Raw genomic sequence first — 18,721 nt, 5'->3', positions numbered from 1 at the left:
AAGCTTCCCTAAAGCACACACTAAGCAATTATCTCAGTCTTTTTTGCCCAAACACATACAAGTCTTGTTAATTAAATTTCATATCACCTCAAAGACAAGAAAATTGGAGGTGGTTGGAACATTTGAAAAAAAAAAAAAAGATTCAGTTAATGTATCCTTTCATTTTTCCCAAAGAATAGCAAATGAAACAAGTACCTAGTAGTTTAACAGTACAGGTAAAAGCTTGAAAAGTTTAGTTTTACTGTTTAACTGCATCTGTTTCAGGTGCTGGGTCACAAGATGAGGCAAATACCACTTTGTCCAAGCTGTGCTCATCCTGTAAATCTTGTCCCATATTTTCAAAATCACTAACTTACATAATAAGGAAATTTTGTTGAGACTCTACTTTAATAGAATACCAATGGGACAATGAAAACGTGTTTTCCAGGTCACACACTGAAAGAACAAACTTGAAAAGAAATCTATTATCCCTGTTCCTGCCTGTTTGAATTTTGTCCATGGTCTCCAATCTAGAGTATTTTACCAGTTAAAACAGCTGTAGGATTAAGTCTAGTGCTATCACTAATGATCGTCAATTAGTCAGTATGCTAAATGTGGAGCCCTGTCTTCATTAAATAATGTGTGTTTTGTCTGATGCAGGCCACGGCTCACTTGTTCTTCTCCATCTCCGAGCTCAACAGAGGTAGCAAAAAGTACTCGATGACTTAACCACATTGAGTACAAAAGTAAAAATGAATTCTTACTGTCAATTTCATATACAATATCCGTGTACACCAAATAGTAAAGTTCAGATACCTGAAAAATTTACTGATGTAACTATTTGTTACTATTTGTTACTTCCCAGGCAGCACGGTTAAGAGCGTCTGCCTCACAGTTCTGAGGACCGGGGTTCAATCCCCGGCCCTGCCTGTGTGGAGTTTGCATGTTCTCCCCGTGCCTGGGTGGGTTTTCTCCAGGAACTATGGTTTCCTCCCACATCCCAAAAACATGCATGGTAGGCTAATTGAAGACTCTAAATTGCCCATAGGTGTGAATGTGAGTGCGAATGGTTGGTTGTTTATGTGGGCCCTGCGATTGGCTGGCAACCAGTTCAGGGTGTACCCCGCCTCCTGCCCGATGATAGCTGGGATTGGCTCCAGCACGCCCGTGACCCTTGTGAGGATAAGCGGTTCAGAAAATGGATGGCTGGATGGATGTTACTTCCCAACATTCTTCAGCTTGGCTGCGTATGTGTGTGGCTTATTGCGGGTCTTACCTGGTGACAAACTCTGCAAAGGGGATGCGGTGCGAGTATCCTTGGCGGCGGATGTTGACCGTCTCCAGGATGCCCGTGTAGCGCAGTTGCACCATCACTCTCTCCTTGCAGAAGCACAGCGCCCGCCTGTCGTCGTTGGGCTTGATGCAGCGCACAAAGTGCGGCTGACCCACCACCATCTTTGACAATAAGTCCATCAACGAGTACTGCAAACAACATCACAACAGCCGTCTACGTCAAGAACTACAGTGTTGTGCTCAGTTCAGTGGTAGTATGGTCATTCACATTTAAGTCAAATGCAAAATACTTTTCCAGGAAACTCCATACTGTAAAGCGACAGCCTCATAGAGTGACCTGTGTTCTGCAGACGATAATATCTGTGAGGACAGCAGACATTATTCTATGATTGCAACATATCCCTGTAGAGTTCCCACGGTGAGATACAATTAACATTTAAAATGGAATGTTTCAGTGTCAAGGCCAGAATAATTAGGTAATAAGGTATTCTTCTATTGGTACTTAAATGTAGTGTGTATGAAGAACACCTGTACAATTTGAGATCCAATAGCATTTCAATTTGAATAACTGTCAGATATTGATAGATACTAGTCAGATACTAGTAGTCAGATATTCTCAATGACAAACCAAAATACAGTAGATTGCGCAAGCCAATAATAAATATCTGTTACAGAGTAACCTAAACTAGTGGACCTAAATATTGTGTTCAGTGACTATATTGTGAACTATTTTGTCACACATGGGGTTTTGTTACTTGTTTTATTCTCCATTATTTCTTTACTGTTTCTCCAACAACTTGTGGGAAACATACAGGCCTTGTTCTGCTGTGTTGACTGGCTGGTCACAAACTTTGTGTGTCTGACACCTGATAGGATGATCACCTGTGACAAACACACATCTGCTGGCTCGTGTCTGCTTATCCAAACATCTGTGAGCAGGATGACGCAAATCAAGAAACTTGGGTACAGGTACAGAATGGGTCGAGCCAAAGTCGGTAAAGTTTTAATGGAGATCCTTTTACCGTAAGGACGGGTATTTTCATTTCTACAATGGCCTTGACACAGGTGTGAAAAATAAAAAGATGAGGTAGAGCCTTTCTGAAATGTGTGACAGAAAAGAAACAATGTCACCAAAAGACAATAAAACTGGAAGAGCACAACAAATAAACAGTGTAACTCTCAGGGCACTCGTACAAATATCATAGAAAAATCCAACTTTTTTGCATAAAATGTTTGGAGTAATTATTACAATTATTATGAGACACCTGAAGAATATCCATCCATCCATCCATTTTCTTTTCTGCTTATCCTCACTAGGGTAGCGGGCTGCTGGAGCCCATCCCAGCTATCTTCGGGCGGGAGGCGGGGTACACCCTGAACCGGTTGCCAGGCAATCACAGGGCACATAGAAACAAACAACGCACTCCCATTCACACCTACTGGCAATTTAGAGTCTTCAACCAAACTACCAGGCATGTTTTTGGGATGTGAGAGGAAACCAGAGTGCCCGGAGAAAACCCAGCCAGGCACGGAGAGAACATGCAAACTCCACACTGGCGGGGCCAGGATTTGAACCCCGGTCCCCAGAACTGTGAGGCAGATGTGTTAACCAGTCGTCCACCTGCAGAATATATATATTTAATTATAACTTTTCAATCTTAACGTTACCTCTGCTGATTGTTTGGGAGGGTTTCCATTGCCCTACATTGAGGCATGTGGTGTCCATCTCGACTTAAGTTACCCAATTTGGTTCTTTCAAAGGCACACTTGTGAAGGGTTAAAAGTGGATTACTTTATGTTGGGACATTTACTAACAAATTCATGAATATTTCATACAAATCATTAGCTAGTAAAGCATCCACTGACCATATTTATTATCTTATTTTATTTTATTTTATTTTATATTTGTCATATACTTTAAATTGAGGGTTTTAAATTATGTTTTTTGGCCTGGTTTTGTCACCGGGTGCCACTGATAGAGCAGTCACAATAATCAAGACAGCTTGGAAATGTTTGACAGGGATCGTTGGGTACTCGATCATGTATGAAAAAATGACAGAAGTTCTTCTCATATTCAACATGCGTTTGAAAAAAGCCTGCATCACAACTATTCAAAAAAGAGAGGCACATAAACATACAGAACTACATAGCCACAACGTTAGGTAAACCTGTACAACATGCTGAGGTGGCAAAACTTCTTACACTTACAAAGTATAAATATAGATACCTGTACTTGTGCAAAATAAATAAATAAATACAAAATAAAAAAAGTCTGGTAAAAGCACTGATTCAACTCCTTCACTTTACAAAAGTAAAAATGACTTTTTCCGGTAATCATAAACAATATCAGTTTTGATAGCGAGTTAGCATTGGCTTGGGCTTTTTGGACATGAAACTAAAGTGTTCTAAAAAACAAAAAATGATCAATTATCCATGACTTGCGTCAACATGCACTTTTGTTGGAGTTATTGAATCTGAATGATGCTCCTCAACTCACTTCAACATAGTTCGCTGGCACCAATATCCCACAAGATGGTGGCAAAGCAAAAACCTTTTTACTGCTTTGGGCTGAGCGCAAAAAAGCGAAGATCAGTTTTTCCACAAGTGGAAGTTCACTGGATTTCGTTCCACTGGAGCTCTTGTATTCAAACATGTTAGGTTGTGTAGAAGGACCAAACGTTGTTGTGACGGTACACTGAACATCTTTATCATGTGTATCACGTAAGGAAAAAGAACCTACACGGAAATAGGAGGCCACGGTCTGTCTCCTCATGTTGGTGGTTTCGTCTGGGTGACGCATCATCTCCATGGTGTCAACCTGAACACAAACATTCACAGTGAGCACTGCGCATTGATGAGCGGACCAGAAGCGTTCCTGCCGGCCTATGCAGCGCGTTGAAGTTTGCTGCTGTTTACTTGCGATGCGGATTTCGTCAGTGGGCTCTGGAGACATAAAGGTATCATTACAGCAGGTCTAAATGGGCCAGTTGGGAATGCACAGCTGTACGAAGTGTGGCGTCTGTATAACACAGGCCCATAAACAATTAAAGCTAACAATCTAGAGAATAAGCGGCCGCTGCTGTTGGGCACAGGAGATTTGTCGAGCAGTCTGAATGATGAGACTAGCCATCATCAAGCATACAGCCATCCCTACGACGGATTAACGAGGATACAATATAAGCGTTCTAATGGCTTTGGTAGTTCATGGCTTCATCAAAATTAATGAAGCAATAGATATTTTATGGCAAGCCAACGTGGCAAAGTGCATATCTTAATAGTTTAGTTCAACAGAGAAAGAAAGGTATGTCGAAAAGCTCGCTGCGTGAGCTACATGAACGCGGGACGCCTTTGAGAATTTCGGATCATTCCCAAGTACAAAGGATTGACTTGCAGTTAAAACAGCTTAACTACCCTCGCTTTACTTTATTCTGCTTGTTCTGGCGACTTGTTGTAACTGTCACTTCCTCTCAACTTTGCTTCCCAACTTTGATTGCGATCATGATGGCGTACATATTATATCAGTCCCACTGACTATTAAACTGTCCTTTCTTATTTACGCAATATCTGAGAAGGTTCATTGCCGAAAGACAGATTGTGCTCTAAGAGTATCGGGCTCAGATTCCAAGTTAAAGAAACATAGTCCAAGTTTGGATGACAGAGAGGTTCAAGACTATGAATTCTAAACCGCCGTCTCCATCAAGCAGTGCAGTTCCGTTTGGTATGGTATGCAATTTGTCCCGCTGCTATAATTGTGGCGTATATCAAAAGCTGATCTGTACCCATTCCCTTTGGGGTAATCACTACGGAACTTACCGCAGCGCTAGTGTAGAACGAGTAGTTATTTTTGTGTGACAACGGGAAAGAAAAGGAAAAAGACAAAAGTTTCCTTTTCTTAAAGTTTGTCTTCTGAAAAACATCCAGTGCAGGACATCCTCCATTTGTGTCCATCTTTTGTGTTCCTTCAATTAACTGTCTACTGCAGTGGTTCATAAACCTTTACATCAAGGACCACCAAAAGAAATATTTACCATCATGACCAACATTAAAATGCAGCAGTGTCGTAAGCCCTAATTGAAAACAAGCAGTTCTAAAAGATTAAATACAAATGTATTGTACTTTAAGGTTAAATACAACTGAACAACTTTAACAATTGTACTGTACAGTCTAGATTTAAAAAATAATAAATAAATAAAGAAATTTTAAAAAGACATTTAAGCCACTGTTACATTAGGCACAGTTCAATTACTGATAAGTGAATCTTTTGCGTATCACTAGTGGAACGACTGTAGTTCCACACTTGGAGAATCTGACACAATGTAGCATCGTAGAGAGAATGCAGCCAGATCAAGTTTAACAGTTAACTCCTGCAGGTCAACTTAGCTGAACGGTTCCATTTGGTGGAAACATGACTTGAGGCTATGACATGGACAATGACGCTCTCCCAAAGCCTTACCTTCAAGAGGTATTTGGGAGACTTTGAGTACAGGAACATGTAAGGGAGAAACATGGAAACAAAGACAAAGAGAAGTTTAAAGACCAATAGTAAAATACAGTGGTTTAAAAAAAAGGTGATGGAGTGCTTTTTTTCAAAGAGGAAATGTGCATGCAAATCTATTTATATTCAACTTCGGAACAGACGTAAATGTTTCCATAGAACACAGTAAGGAAAGCGATGTTAAATAGCGGTAAAATCTAAAGCGAAGTGTGCAAGGCAGCGTGTCGAGTCAACAACCACCTTGAGGTTGCTGTTTGATCCCTATTGCCAAGCACAAGTTAACAGGTTGAATATGTTGGTCTCCTCTTTGTGACCACAAGCGTAACATGAACTGCAGCAGGCTGACTATTGTACACCACAATAACAAAGTAAAGTACGTTCTACCCCCCTGAACCCTAGAGGCTTTTCTCACCAGAATTTAATAGGATTTCATATGAAAGGCAACACTGTAATTAGTAGAAAATAGACACGTTAAGAGGTTTTTATCATTAAAATGCATGTATGTTTTAGAACATCACCATTTGGAGTATCAATGAGGGTGAATATATTTTCACCCCTCCACACGTCAAACTTAATAAAATAAACTTTTGAAACAGATTGTGAACATATTTGAACACACACCAAAAAATAATTGCAAGCATGAAATCTGTGTAAATGCTTGTGGCTCAAAGAGGCGGGGCTTGGAGGAGCAAGGTGTGACGCCAGTGAGTGAGAGATGTGAGTTTCTGGGCATGAGCTGTGGGCGACAGCAGCTCCTGCATGAGCATGCTCAATGTCTTTTTGTGTTTTACAGTTCTCCTGGCATTCAATAAACGGATGAAAAGTACATCAGCAACTGTGGCTCTCTTTTCTCACATGTGAAAGCATTACAGTAAATAGGCATACTGTACTGTAGAAAAAAAACAGAAACGGTTATTTCTAAAAATGAGATATAGCGGGATGCGACCAATGAATCGCAATATAGCAGGGTAATACTGTAGTGCTACACATTTTATACAAATGTGTATTGAACTATCATGAAAAAAGAGCAAGATCGTTACAAAAAGCCGTTTTTTTTCTTTTTTTTTAACTTTGAAATTATGTTTATGTTTTACAATTGATACTTTTGTGTGTTGGTTTTCTTTCCAAAAACATGCATGTTAGTTAGGTTCATTAAAGACTCAATTGCCCTGATGTGTGAATGTGAGAGTGAATATTTTTGTCTATATGTGCCCTGCGATTGGCTGGCGACGAATACAGGGGGTAACCCGCCTCTCACCCACGGTCTGCTGGGATTGGATCAGATTTACCCGCAACCCAAATGATGGTAAGTGGTATAGAAAATGGATAAATGGATGGATGAATGGATGAGAAAGTATGTTTCCCAAAGAACATAAGTAAGAAAGTATTTGAGTTTTATGAGATCATAATTGTTAAGAGACGGGGGTTGAAAGTAAGATCAGGATGAGCGATTGAGGCATGTTGACTCTATAATTTGGGGAAACCAAAGTTTCCTTAAGTGGCCATAAACATCATAAAAGTTGCTAAACGTCTTTTAGCCTGCTGACACCAACTGCCAGATGGCAATTCTCCTTCACCACAAGCAAGAGAACAAACATAACAGGGTAGTCTATTAATGTGGCTCCGCTTCACAACACAGTTGTTTTTTTTTTTTAAATAGTGCTGCGTATGGCTGTGAGCAAGTCATAAAAAGCATAATGCTCTCATATGCGAAACGTATGGGCGTCAGGAGTCTCACCTTGGAGTGTCCGGAACGGAGCTGCGGCGGCAGAGATCGAGAGGCGGCGTTCACTCGGGCTCGGGCGGTGCCCAGATTCCCTGTCCAAAGCAAAAGGAAGGACAATCATATTTCGCTGAAAGAGGAACCTTGGCTGGTGAAGGGAACTCTATAAAATTTGGTAACACTGTGGCAGTAGGAATGGTGTTGACAAAGGTGTCATGAGATCATTAATACACTAATGGCATTAAATAAAACACCCAAACCAAAAAGCATTAAGGCCCAAAATTCCTTCAGAGGCCCGATTTCCATTTCCAATTGTACTTTTCCACTGCGTCAACAAGTATTTCTTTCTTTGGCCACAGAGTAAATAAAATCCAGTTGCAAACAACATTTTTAGCCATCCTAATATGCTTTGCTATAGCGTACTTCCAGAAGATATATTTTGGCCAAATAATCTTACTTTTTCTATTTAAAAAAAACAAACAAAAAAAACAATAAATTGTGTTTTTATGTATTTATTTTCCAGGAGATTTTACAACTGTAGAAAAAAAACTAGTGCTGAAGTTAATCCTTGCAGCAGCTTGTAATGGTTGACATTTAAAGTAGCCAATGACAATAGTGTTTAGACATTCCGAAACTGAGTAGATAAGACGCAGCGGAAGAACACACAACGCACTGAGGGAATGAAATCCTGCACAAATTAAAAGTGCAGTGTTATGATTTTTTTAGGTCCCAAAAAGAGGAAACGTCAGGAGAAATAAAGGTTTAATAAAGGCTTTCACTTTTTTTTTTTGCACCAATATAAAATGTACTGCCTACCAAAGTAATATTTACTTTGAAGATGAACTGAAAGTAATAGTAAAGTAATTTGAACAACAACAAAAATACTAAATTTGAAATCCAAATGACAACACCCCTGCAATGCTTGTGTTTACTGTATTCTCATTGATCCAGGTCGTTGGATTCTGAGGGCATTGAATCGATCGCAACTGGACTGTTCGGTGGTCGTCTTGGGCGAAAGACCCTGTGAGGTCTCAGTTAGCTTAGCTTAGCATTTGTGGCTGAGATGGCAAACAATCAATGACTGAGAGTTTGCCAGGCAACCCTCACAGGTGCCACGAAGCAGTGCCTGCACAAAGTTGATCATACTCATCAAATAACTTATGGGTACAGTATGGGTATATAGTCAACCCTTGCTTTATCATCCTTTGTCTTATTGTTATATCGTAGTGGTTGTTTTTCGTGTTATGGGTTTTTACAGTATTGAATACTGTACAGGCAAGTCCAAATTTAGAGTTTACGCTCCTTCAGTGTACTACAGTAAGCTCCAGTAATAGTAGCCCTTGTTCCCACAGAGCAGAGAATTAGCATCCTTTGCGATAAACAGGTTGGTTGTACAATGAAATTTAGTGCAAACAGTGTCAGACTTAGCTGAGAGATATATTTGTGAATGACAGTTATGCTTTTCCTTTGAACCAAGATAATAATGCTTAGATGTAATTGACATTGCCCAAAAAGTATTCATTTGAACTGTATGGATATTGGCAACTACGACCACAATAAACATGTTGTTTCGATTGTGTTAAAACCTTTCTGACTGTTTCAAAACTGAGTATTATTATCTACTATGCAAGGTCGACTTTTAACTTTGGATAACATTAGTTTATGCAGCTGTACCTATTATTGTGACCTGTGAGTGTCTGATTCATAAATGTGTATTCAAACTGCGGCATGTAGTAAAAAGTCTATTCCAAATAAGCTGAATGCAGTTATGGAGCGCAGCTGCGTGCACACAAGAGAGGATATTATGAATGCAGCATATGCACGACAGTCTCAACCTTTCAAAGTTTCTGCACAAGATGTCCAAATGTTTTCCCTGGCTATATCTTCACAGGCTAAACTGTGATTAATAGCAGTGAAAGCAGCCTTTGAAGCAGGATTGTGGCATCAAAGTCCTAATCCATGGGTGGCAGGATTTTTATAATGAGTGGGAAGTATCTTAACACATTTCAAAGGGTTGACTCCATGAATAAACAATAGCTGCACAGATGTGCCACACACACACCTTTTGGGTGGGGGGGAAATAAAAAATAAATAAAAAAGGGTCTACGCACACAGGAGGCGGCATTCCACAAGCATCCATGTATAGTGATGAGCAAAACCTTTGTAAGTTTTGGAACGTAAAACCTAAGTGACAGGGCAACAATTGCCCAAGCGCACCCAGTGAGCTTCTTTGTATTTGTGATGCGTTTTAAGTACAGGTTGTGGCAAATGAAGAGCATTGAAAGAGTGGATCAGTGCCTGCTCCCCAATTCGAGACTGTGTATTTGTGACAAATGTCAATCAAACACAGATATTACAATCATATTAGAGTGGATCAGTTTGGAGACAGGTCTTTTTGATATTAAACACACACACACACACACACACACACATACATACATACACAGACAGAACAACGGGAGTGAGAGCACTTCAAAAGTGACTCAGTCTTTTAAGCTTGCAAACAGTGCTGCTCACACTTTATTTGCTAGCTCTTATTTATCTGAATCAATTTATGCCACTACAGCTCCTATGATATTTTACATTTTGGAATATTTAAAACACATCCAAGTAATATTTGTGTTGATCGCGCACTTAAAATAGGTTCTACGTTCAAATAAAGCATTTTGAAAAAAAAAAAAAAGCAGAACCAACGCTCCGAATATAGCGGAACGTCCAATTAGGAATGTAAACATCATTTCCACAGCTGTAACTAAGTGTTGTAAACAGATAAATATCCAACATAAGCTATAAAACAATTAAAACATAAAATGATTAAAACAATAAAGCGCTAAAGCAGGTGCAAAGCCTCATGCAGAGTTGAAAGCCAAAGAATAAAAATGGACAGCCAGAAGGCTGATGTTATGTACAGAGGGAGGTCACTGTACAGCGTGGGACCAGCAACAGAAAAAGCTCTAACCTCTCTGAGCTTCCGCCTAAACCTCCGTAACTCCATAAGCAGCAGGTCAGCTGACCTTGAGGCAGCGGGCACAAGCGTAAGGATGGAACAGCTCAGTGAGGTAAGGCAGCGCAATACCATTTAGGAATTTAAAATGAACTCCAAAAAATATATATCTAAATATACAGCCAGCGGAGGGAGGCTGGAATCTAAGTTATGTGCTCCCTCTTACATGCTCCAGTTACAGTAAGATGCAGAAGCATTTTGAGCAGGACGAAACTATTCACACTCACATTCACACCTATGGACAATTTTGAATTCTCAATGAACCTAACATGCATGTACCCGCAGAAAACCCACATAAAGCACGGGGGAGAACATGCAAACTCCACATAGGAAGGCCGGAGGCAATATTCAAAGCCCAAACATCAGAGTTGTGAGGCAAACATGCTCACCACTAATCCACTGCGGTGCCCATTTTCATGAATTCCTCATTGGAAAATGTCTAAATCCGACTCAATGAGAGGTCATCCAGTGTCCCGGAACAAATTGTGTTCAGCCTCCGAGTGTAAATATTGTTGAAATGAGTCGTGTGTTTAGATCGGATTAAACAATCAGAGACACATGCAAGCAAAAAAACAAAAACAAAAAAAAAATTACATAAAAAAAATAAAAAGAGAAGAGCAGCTATTAAACTGTGTCGGATTTACAGTATTCGCGACATACGGGGCAGGGAGGGCCCCGCTCCAATTAGCCCAGAGTAAAGCTGCTTGGATTAATTGGAGGGGTCTTGTGCAAATGAAGCGCGCTCTCCCCTTTCCCCATTAGCGCTGCTGGGCCAGATCATCTGAGCACATTTGTCATGATGAATTAGCGGCTGCGGGTGGAACGGGCTCGCCAAGTGTCACTGCGCTTTCACGCCTCTCACTTCCGTGACACCATCAAGGCGAGATGAAGGGGGCTGCGCAGCCGGCGCGGAAACTGTACCAGTGGTACCTAAGCCTTGACAAATGGACACTCGCTTGCTTTCTTGCCGTATTCCTCGGCGGGTCACATTAATTCATTCTTGCTAGCGAGTTTCCTATCCCCTCCTGACGAGATGATTAGAGCGCGGGTTAATAGTCGGCATCCTCAAAGATGTCTGCCTCCTGGGACATGAATCCAAGGGAGCACCTGTGATGTCCGGCTTGAATGAAGACCTCATTTAGATCCAGATGGGAACTTTTCTAATGAGGTGGAATATTAGAATTCAAACACAGACAAGCCTGAAAAGGGGAAGAATTGTCCTTTGACGGTGGAGAAAGGGGTTTCTTGAAGTATCTAATAATGAGGATAAAATAAGTGTGGAATGATTAAAAAGCGAAGAAGGGAGTTGGTGAGGGGAACTTTAGGTCAGGGCAGGCCACTAAAGAGCTTTAAATCCTGATCAGGGTTATGTCTCCACTGTGCGGTGCGTAGACAGGATGGTGACACTGGATCGACTACGTAAATAGCAGACATAACGACATTTGCCAAAAGAAAAGTATTGACATCATCCCAAAAAAATAGACAAACTCTCTCCCTGTTATCCACACATTTTAATTTTTTTTCCAGTTCATCTTTTCCATTCCATTGTGACAATTCCCTGTGGACCAATCAATGGACAGCAGCACGTTTCGCTCTACCCTACTGAAGCCAACCATACCGCACTGATTCCAACCAAAGTGTGCTGACAAGAACAGTGATTCTCAAACCTTTTACACCAAGTACCACCTCAAAAAATACTTAGCTTTCCAACTTCATACCCAATGCTAAAATACAGGAGCAAAAACAAGGCAGGTTTTATTCCTAAAAGTATATTTAATATTACTGTATGCCACTGTAACATTATGCACACTTTGAACATTAACACTCCACTTAAATCGAGGAAAATAAAATCTGTACTTAAACAATGATTCAGTAAAAACAAAAGATAAAAATTGTGCCTCAAAAAACGTTAGAAAACAAACAGTTCTAAGATATGAAATGCAAAAGTACTGTATTTACTGTACATTAAAGTTAAAGGCAACTGAACTGTACTTGACAAATACACTATACTGGATTTTTTAAAAACTGCCCATTGTTCTCCCTTTGCTTTGGCTCCATCACCAAGTGCTTGCACATGTTGGGTTCAGGTTGTTTTCTTATTTATAGTACATATGTATAACGTATAAGGAGTGTGGTACTTTGACCTGCTCAGTTTGTAAAGTGCATTGAGAACCTCTGTTCTAAATTGGCATTATATTAATAAAACGGACTTGACTAATTTCTAAATGTATTAAGTCGGGTAAGACCCCACTGAAGATCCAGGTACCAAATACATGGCCTGCCACAGTGTGAACCTAGCCTTAAGGGTACAAAGAGTGTCCTGCAGATCATTTACACTTTAGCGTGTGGCTCTTGGCATGCACCTCCAAGCCTAACACCCATCCATCCATCCATCCATTTTCTACCGCTTATCTGAGGTCGGGTCGAGGGTGCAGTAGCTTTAGCAGGAACGCCCAGACTTCCCTCTCCCCAGCCTAACACAACACTAGAAATATGTCAGGGGGAAAAAGGGGAAGAGTTTGCAGAGTGAGAAAACGCAATCGTTGGCATCTGTGCATTCACATTGAAATTTAAACCTGGCAAGAATCCCAAAGGGGGAAAACGAAAGCTCAAGATGGCACTTGTATTGGGCTTCTATTGACGAGAATAGTCAATGTGCCTGGGATTAAAAAGCAATCCCAACTTGAATGTGACATCTCCCTGCACGCCTTTATGTGTGTCAGTGTGCGTCTTGTACTTCAGAAACCGGGGATCGAGCTGTCGACACGGGGGGACAATCGCAGTGCCGATGGGTAGCTGAGTGAGCAAGACGCTCACGACGGCGCTCTCCCGCTCCCTTTTTGAACACCCGATCTAGAAACTCAACTCAGCAGCCAAGCAAATGAGATTAAAGCAGCCGTAAAACGCCCCCACCGTCACCCACGCCGCCGACACCCTCCCCGCCCGCCTAGAGATGGCTCCGGGGGACTGTTGATTTAAATGGAATCCACCACTGTCAGAGCCGATCAATCATAAAAGCATGGTGTAATTGGCTTTAAATGACACAACACAGTGTTGCATTTATCAAAGGATGTTGCACCACTATGTGACTTAGGGGAGTCGGCGCCGTCAGAATCCCACTGCTGACTCCAAACATTTCCCCAATACCACTTAAATTGGAGGAGAAATTGAGCAAAAGTGGTACTTGGGGAGTGTTTCTCTTTCTTGAAAAACACTTGTGATTTATGCCAACTGTACTCCAAAAATAAATAAAGAAAAGTTTCACTGAGAAAGAACAAAGTCAAAAGTGTCATATGGCTGGATAAAGCCTGTCATTTCCACACAAAGGGGATAGAAAGGGTCTCCTAACATGGACAGAGACAAAAGGAGAAGCAGGGCATGGCAGAACTGTCACATCTTTACACGGACTCTTTGTAGATTCTTCAACACACTCGACGAGCTTGAACTTGTAACCCCTGACTCCTACTGAAAGTACAGGTTTGAAATTGCACGAGTGAGTTTGAATTGTTAAGTTACTAGAATTGCAATTTGCAGTACAGTGAACCTCGGGGAATACGTTGCAGTCAGAACCGCAATTGGTGCAAATCAGTGATAGAGTTTCACCTCTCCCGCACGCTTTAAACAAATTTAAACATACTAAAACACACCTTTTAAACAGATTGCAAATGTATTTTAACACAAAAAAACAACAATTGCAAGCATAAAAAGTTATGTATTGTAGTGTCTGTGTAGCTTTTAGAGGCGGGGCTTGAGGGTGGCATGTGACATCGAGTCTGCGTGTGAATGTCTGGATGTGAGCTGTGGCTGACAGCAGCTCCTGCTTGTGTATACCATTCTCCCGGCATTCAATAAACAACTGAAAGGGCATCACAACGGTTGCTCTCCTTTCCCACATGCAAGGACATTACAATAGCCCCCAAAAAAAGATTGCTTAAAGATGCCACCTTTCACCAAACCAACTTTTTCTGCTATTCGAGATCTACTATTGGCTCTATGGTGCCTCAGTAAACATGTGAAATATGAAATTAAATCATCCACGCATTCCTGAGTATGAGACGTTTTTCTGCCGAGAGGCCTGAAACCAGGTCATTCGAAGTTCTTGAGGTTATCTAGGTCACTAGCGAAGCTCTCCGCCTACCTCTCCGCTCCCGAGCCAGCGCTGTCAACATAACAAAGACGTGCGCTCCCACAAGTGGGTCTTCTACACGGAGGCAACCAACCAGAGGACAGGGGGCGGGCTTAAATAGGGACAAAGCAGATACAGAACTGGGTCAAACAGAAGTAGCTGTCAGAGGGACCTTTTCTGGAAACTCGTATGACAAAACCAAGGTGTTTTTTTTTTTTTTTTAAATAAAAATTCACACTTTTATACTAAGTCCATGTTAGAGAGTCACTCTATGGAGGTCTAAATAGCCAAAATTGATCTGATCTAAAGACAGCTCGCTTCATGCTAACATGGGAAACATCATAGACAGACTAACAAAACCATCTATGTGGCGGCGTTAACACTTTAAGGAACAGATATATGAAGACAAATTGTGCAGCAACACATGTAGACAGATGATAAAACAATCCTCACAGGCACATTTTCTTTATCCTCAGCAAAAATAACTAATAATACTGTAGATTAATGACTCACAGAGGTTGAGTGAAACTCTTCTTCATTTGTCTGCTTGACTGTTTTATACTGCCTCCCGATGGCCAAGTCGCACACACCAGAAGGAGTCGTAATGAATGAATCATGACGCACTCATTTTTTTAATTTCTTGCATTCTATATAATGATGTTATTACTTACTATGTTTTAATTAAGTACAATATTCAGAGTGCTATTTTCTGGACCACATTAATGGTATTTTTCATTCATTACAATGGGAAAACATAACGGTAACTGTAACTTTGTGGAGTCTGTATGCCATTCTGTGTGTGCAGAATTGCTCTGACCTACAAGCAGCAGGGCCAGGCAGTCCCGTGCACGCACACACACATTGACCGCAGGTTCCTGGAGCCCAGGACAATCTCCAGCCAATTCAAACTTTGTGATCCCCTGATTTGGTTGAGGCCTCAGTGCTCAGGAATTTGTCCATGCAAAGACTTCCCGTTTCCTCTGACAAAACAGCACCACATGTGTGAGCTTCAAGGAGACACAATGAGCACCGCGGAAGGTTTTACTTTGTGGGGCCATGCAACCCCACCCCAGCCCCCCTCCGCCACTGTTCTCCTGCGGTGTCATTAGTCCCAGCATCACCTTGGGTCTGGCATGCGGAATGAGCAGGTAGAAAATTGCATACAATCACTTACAGATTGTGATTTAATGTATAAGGAGATGCAGGGAATTAATAACCCCGGTTTGATATGTGGATTGCATACATCTGCGAGTGGCGTTTTGACATCCCACGATTGCAGGATGTGTGTCCCCTAGTGGTGACATTGTGAGGAGGCAGCCACCCTGGTTTTAGAAAACAGATTTCATCGAATCCCTCCCCTCTCAGATAATGTTAATTTCCCAGATAACAGTGAATCTATAATACGGAGTAAAATGTAAATTAATCCACCCCTCCTCTAGCCAGGGAAAATATACCCCGAAGAATAGACTTCATTCTCTTAGTATATCTCTCTTCAAATGGCGTACCATCTTTTTTGTCACTGATAAAACATGAAGTCTTTCATGTTTTTTTTTTTAAATATCAAATAAGATGCTTTGCACTGTGACAGGATGTAATACTGCAGACAACTGAACCTCCAACTTCATGTGATAGTACGCCATTGACTGTAAAAATGTTGCAAAAGTGGGATGTTTGTTCAGCTCACCGCTGGAAACCGCCGAAATCAGATGAAAATGGCCGCTTTTAAGTTTCAAGAATGATCACCGCCTTTAGAAACAAGGGCAAACCAAAAGCAAAGTGGCACCAAATGAAATAAACAGGCTTTTAGACCTAATTGACACAGTGTCAGCAATAAACATTACAGCACATTTGAGTCGGTATTCAGTTCCTTCGTGCGGAAATGAAGCATTTATAGGCTGTTCTCCTGTGAAGCTGTTAATTGCAAGAAAAAGCGCGTGGGTGAAGGCTCCCTTGTGCACAACCCGCACTTGAAGTTTACGCACACATTGCGGAGATTTCTCCCGGATTCTCAGCTAAGGTGTCTTTTGTGGGTTGAAGCTTTTCTTTAAATGCCACCAGGAGTGAAAGTGGGCATTTACAGGTTCCTCAAAAAGAAAGTAAACCACATATCGTGGCTCAGATTAAATAAAAAGGCGAGAGTGTGAACCTAATAATTCAACACATCTACGAGTATTTCAGCTTAGTCAAGTGACCACGAGGCCCCGGCTCGGGCTAATGACGAGCACATTACTACTGCTATTAAACCAACAGAAAAGAGGTGGGAAGAGTTCCTTTTGTGTTTGCTAAATACTGTTTCCTCATCCTCTGGGTATTAGGAAATCCTTATCAGAAAAATATCCCAGTGCACCCACAATCTGTAGCGTTGAGCAGTGGGAATCCAAGAGGGACAGCTTAGTGAAAATAAAAACAGAGCGCCACGCCGAGAGCTGAGCCTCTCCAGAGATAATGGCGAGCGCAGCTTTATCCGAGGACGGCTCAAAATGAAAAGGCGGACCGGGAGGCGCCTGGGTACCACGTCTTTAAGAAACCCACTTACCTGCACGTCTATGGAGGCTGCAGACGACAGCAAAATTTGCACACTAATACAGTCATTGTATAAAAATACTTTGTCTCAGCCAAAACTTTCCCGATACTACCTTGCTTAGTGTGCAAGTGATGTTCCTGCCTTAGACGACGGCTTTGTCTATACAGTGGTGCCTTGAGATAGGAGTTGAATTTGTTCCGTGACCAAGCTCGTAACTCAAATAACTTGTATGTCAATTCAAAAAATCTTTCCCCAATGTAATGTAATGTAATCCATTCCAGCATCCCCAAAAAACTGACAAAGAACGTTGTAATGTGTTTTTTAAATGAGATAAATAGCCCTCCAGAATATTGTATTTCATAAAAACATACACAAATGACATAATGAAACTGCACTTTGCATCAACTGAATGGCCATTGTGCTGCTGCCCGCCTTGGCCACCTGAGCGAAGTACAAGACAGACAGTCTGTATATAGACGTCTGTTTGTACAGGATAGACGTCTCAACTACTCCCAGCTCACCACAGAGGATAAAGAATACATGACTGTATTGCCGCACCGTTTTTGTTCAAATATCAGTTGCATAAAGGGTTATATGCGTGTTTTCCAATATGTGTTAGCTTTAGCATTAAGCTAGCGGACGAAGGGCTAAGCTATGTGTTTGTTTTAAATACATATCGTGTAATTCTCCTACTTTTATTACAGTAAACTTCAACAGAGTGGCGTTAAACAACATAAAACCAACATCGTTTGTTGAATTGTTCATTATTTGTGAAACTGCTGCTTATTGTGAAGCAAGTTAAATTAAGTTCACTGCCTCCATACAGCGCTCGCATCTAAATTTTGCGATTAAAAGTTAAAGCAAAAAATGTAAAAATAAAAATGGCTCGTATCTTGAAAATCTTTAATCGGGTCACTCATATCTCAAGGCATCACTGTAATGTGAGTGAGCGTGTGAGTGATTTTCCTGCTTTAGACTTATGTATCTGTATTTGCTAGTAAAACTTGTGTCATACCTATTTTAGTCAAGGGACTAGAAAAGAGTTGCTGCAAAAGTTTGTTCTCCGACGTTCTCAGCACCACCACGATGTCTGCGGGGAGAGTGTCTCGGTTTTTCTCCAGGAATCCATTTACGCTGTACATCACCTGGCGAGTCAGATGGAAGAAGATGAACACACAAAACCACCTATAAATGCATGGCCGTAGACCAATGTTTCCCAATTTTTGATTGATCCAAAGCACCCATTTTACATGAGAAAAATCTCACGGTATCACAAAAAAGTGCAACACTGAAATGCTGATGATCTCGTCTCAATTTACTCACAAATGTACTTTTCAGTGTGAAATCTGGGCCTGTTTAGTTGAATACAAAGCCATTACCCTGTTGTAGAAATGGCAACAGGTGGATACACAGGCTAATTGTACCTTCTGCCATCTAGTGGAAGATAATTGAATTGTTCTGCTTGTCACTATAAGTCGCTTGCATAGAAAGATGAACAAAGATAGATTATTTGTAGCAATTGAATAATAGGTTTTGGGCCGATTAAGTGAAATTGGATCATTTTATACATACTTATG

General features: G+C 41.0%; 1 protein-coding gene across 12 annotated transcripts in view; it reads right to left on the bottom strand.

Moving 5' to 3' along the window:
- Window positions 1-18,721, bottom strand: part of myo3b (myosin IIIB) — a 95,760-nt gene that overhangs the window by 39,722 nt on the left and 37,317 nt on the right. For 10 of the 12 annotated variants that reach the window (XR_009791098.1, XR_009791097.1, XR_009791099.1 and 7 more), the window contains 5 exons: window positions 18,160-18,289; window positions 7,506-7,585; window positions 5,726-5,746; window positions 4,013-4,090; window positions 1,256-1,461 (listed from right to left, as the gene is read on the bottom strand). Coding sequence is in view for 9 of the 12 variants with exons in the window: in XM_061792212.1 (XP_061648196.1) it covers window positions 1,256-1,461; window positions 4,013-4,090; window positions 5,726-5,746; window positions 7,506-7,585; window positions 18,160-18,289 (515 nt within the window). In the remaining 3 variants the exon portion in view is untranslated. The remainder of the gene's footprint in view (window positions 1-1,255; window positions 1,462-4,012; window positions 4,091-5,725; window positions 5,747-7,505; window positions 7,586-18,159; window positions 18,290-18,721) is intronic. The other 2 variants (XM_061792209.1, XM_061792208.1) reach the window with 1 other exon arrangement.

This window comes from Phyllopteryx taeniolatus, chromosome 12, assembly GCF_024500385.1.
Source record: "Phyllopteryx taeniolatus isolate TA_2022b chromosome 12, UOR_Ptae_1.2, whole genome shotgun sequence".
NCBI classification, from domain to species: domain Eukaryota; kingdom Metazoa; phylum Chordata; class Actinopteri; order Syngnathiformes; family Syngnathidae; genus Phyllopteryx; species Phyllopteryx taeniolatus.
Note: the sequence above shows the minus strand (reverse complement) of the source record. Positions and strands in the feature narration are given on the sequence as shown.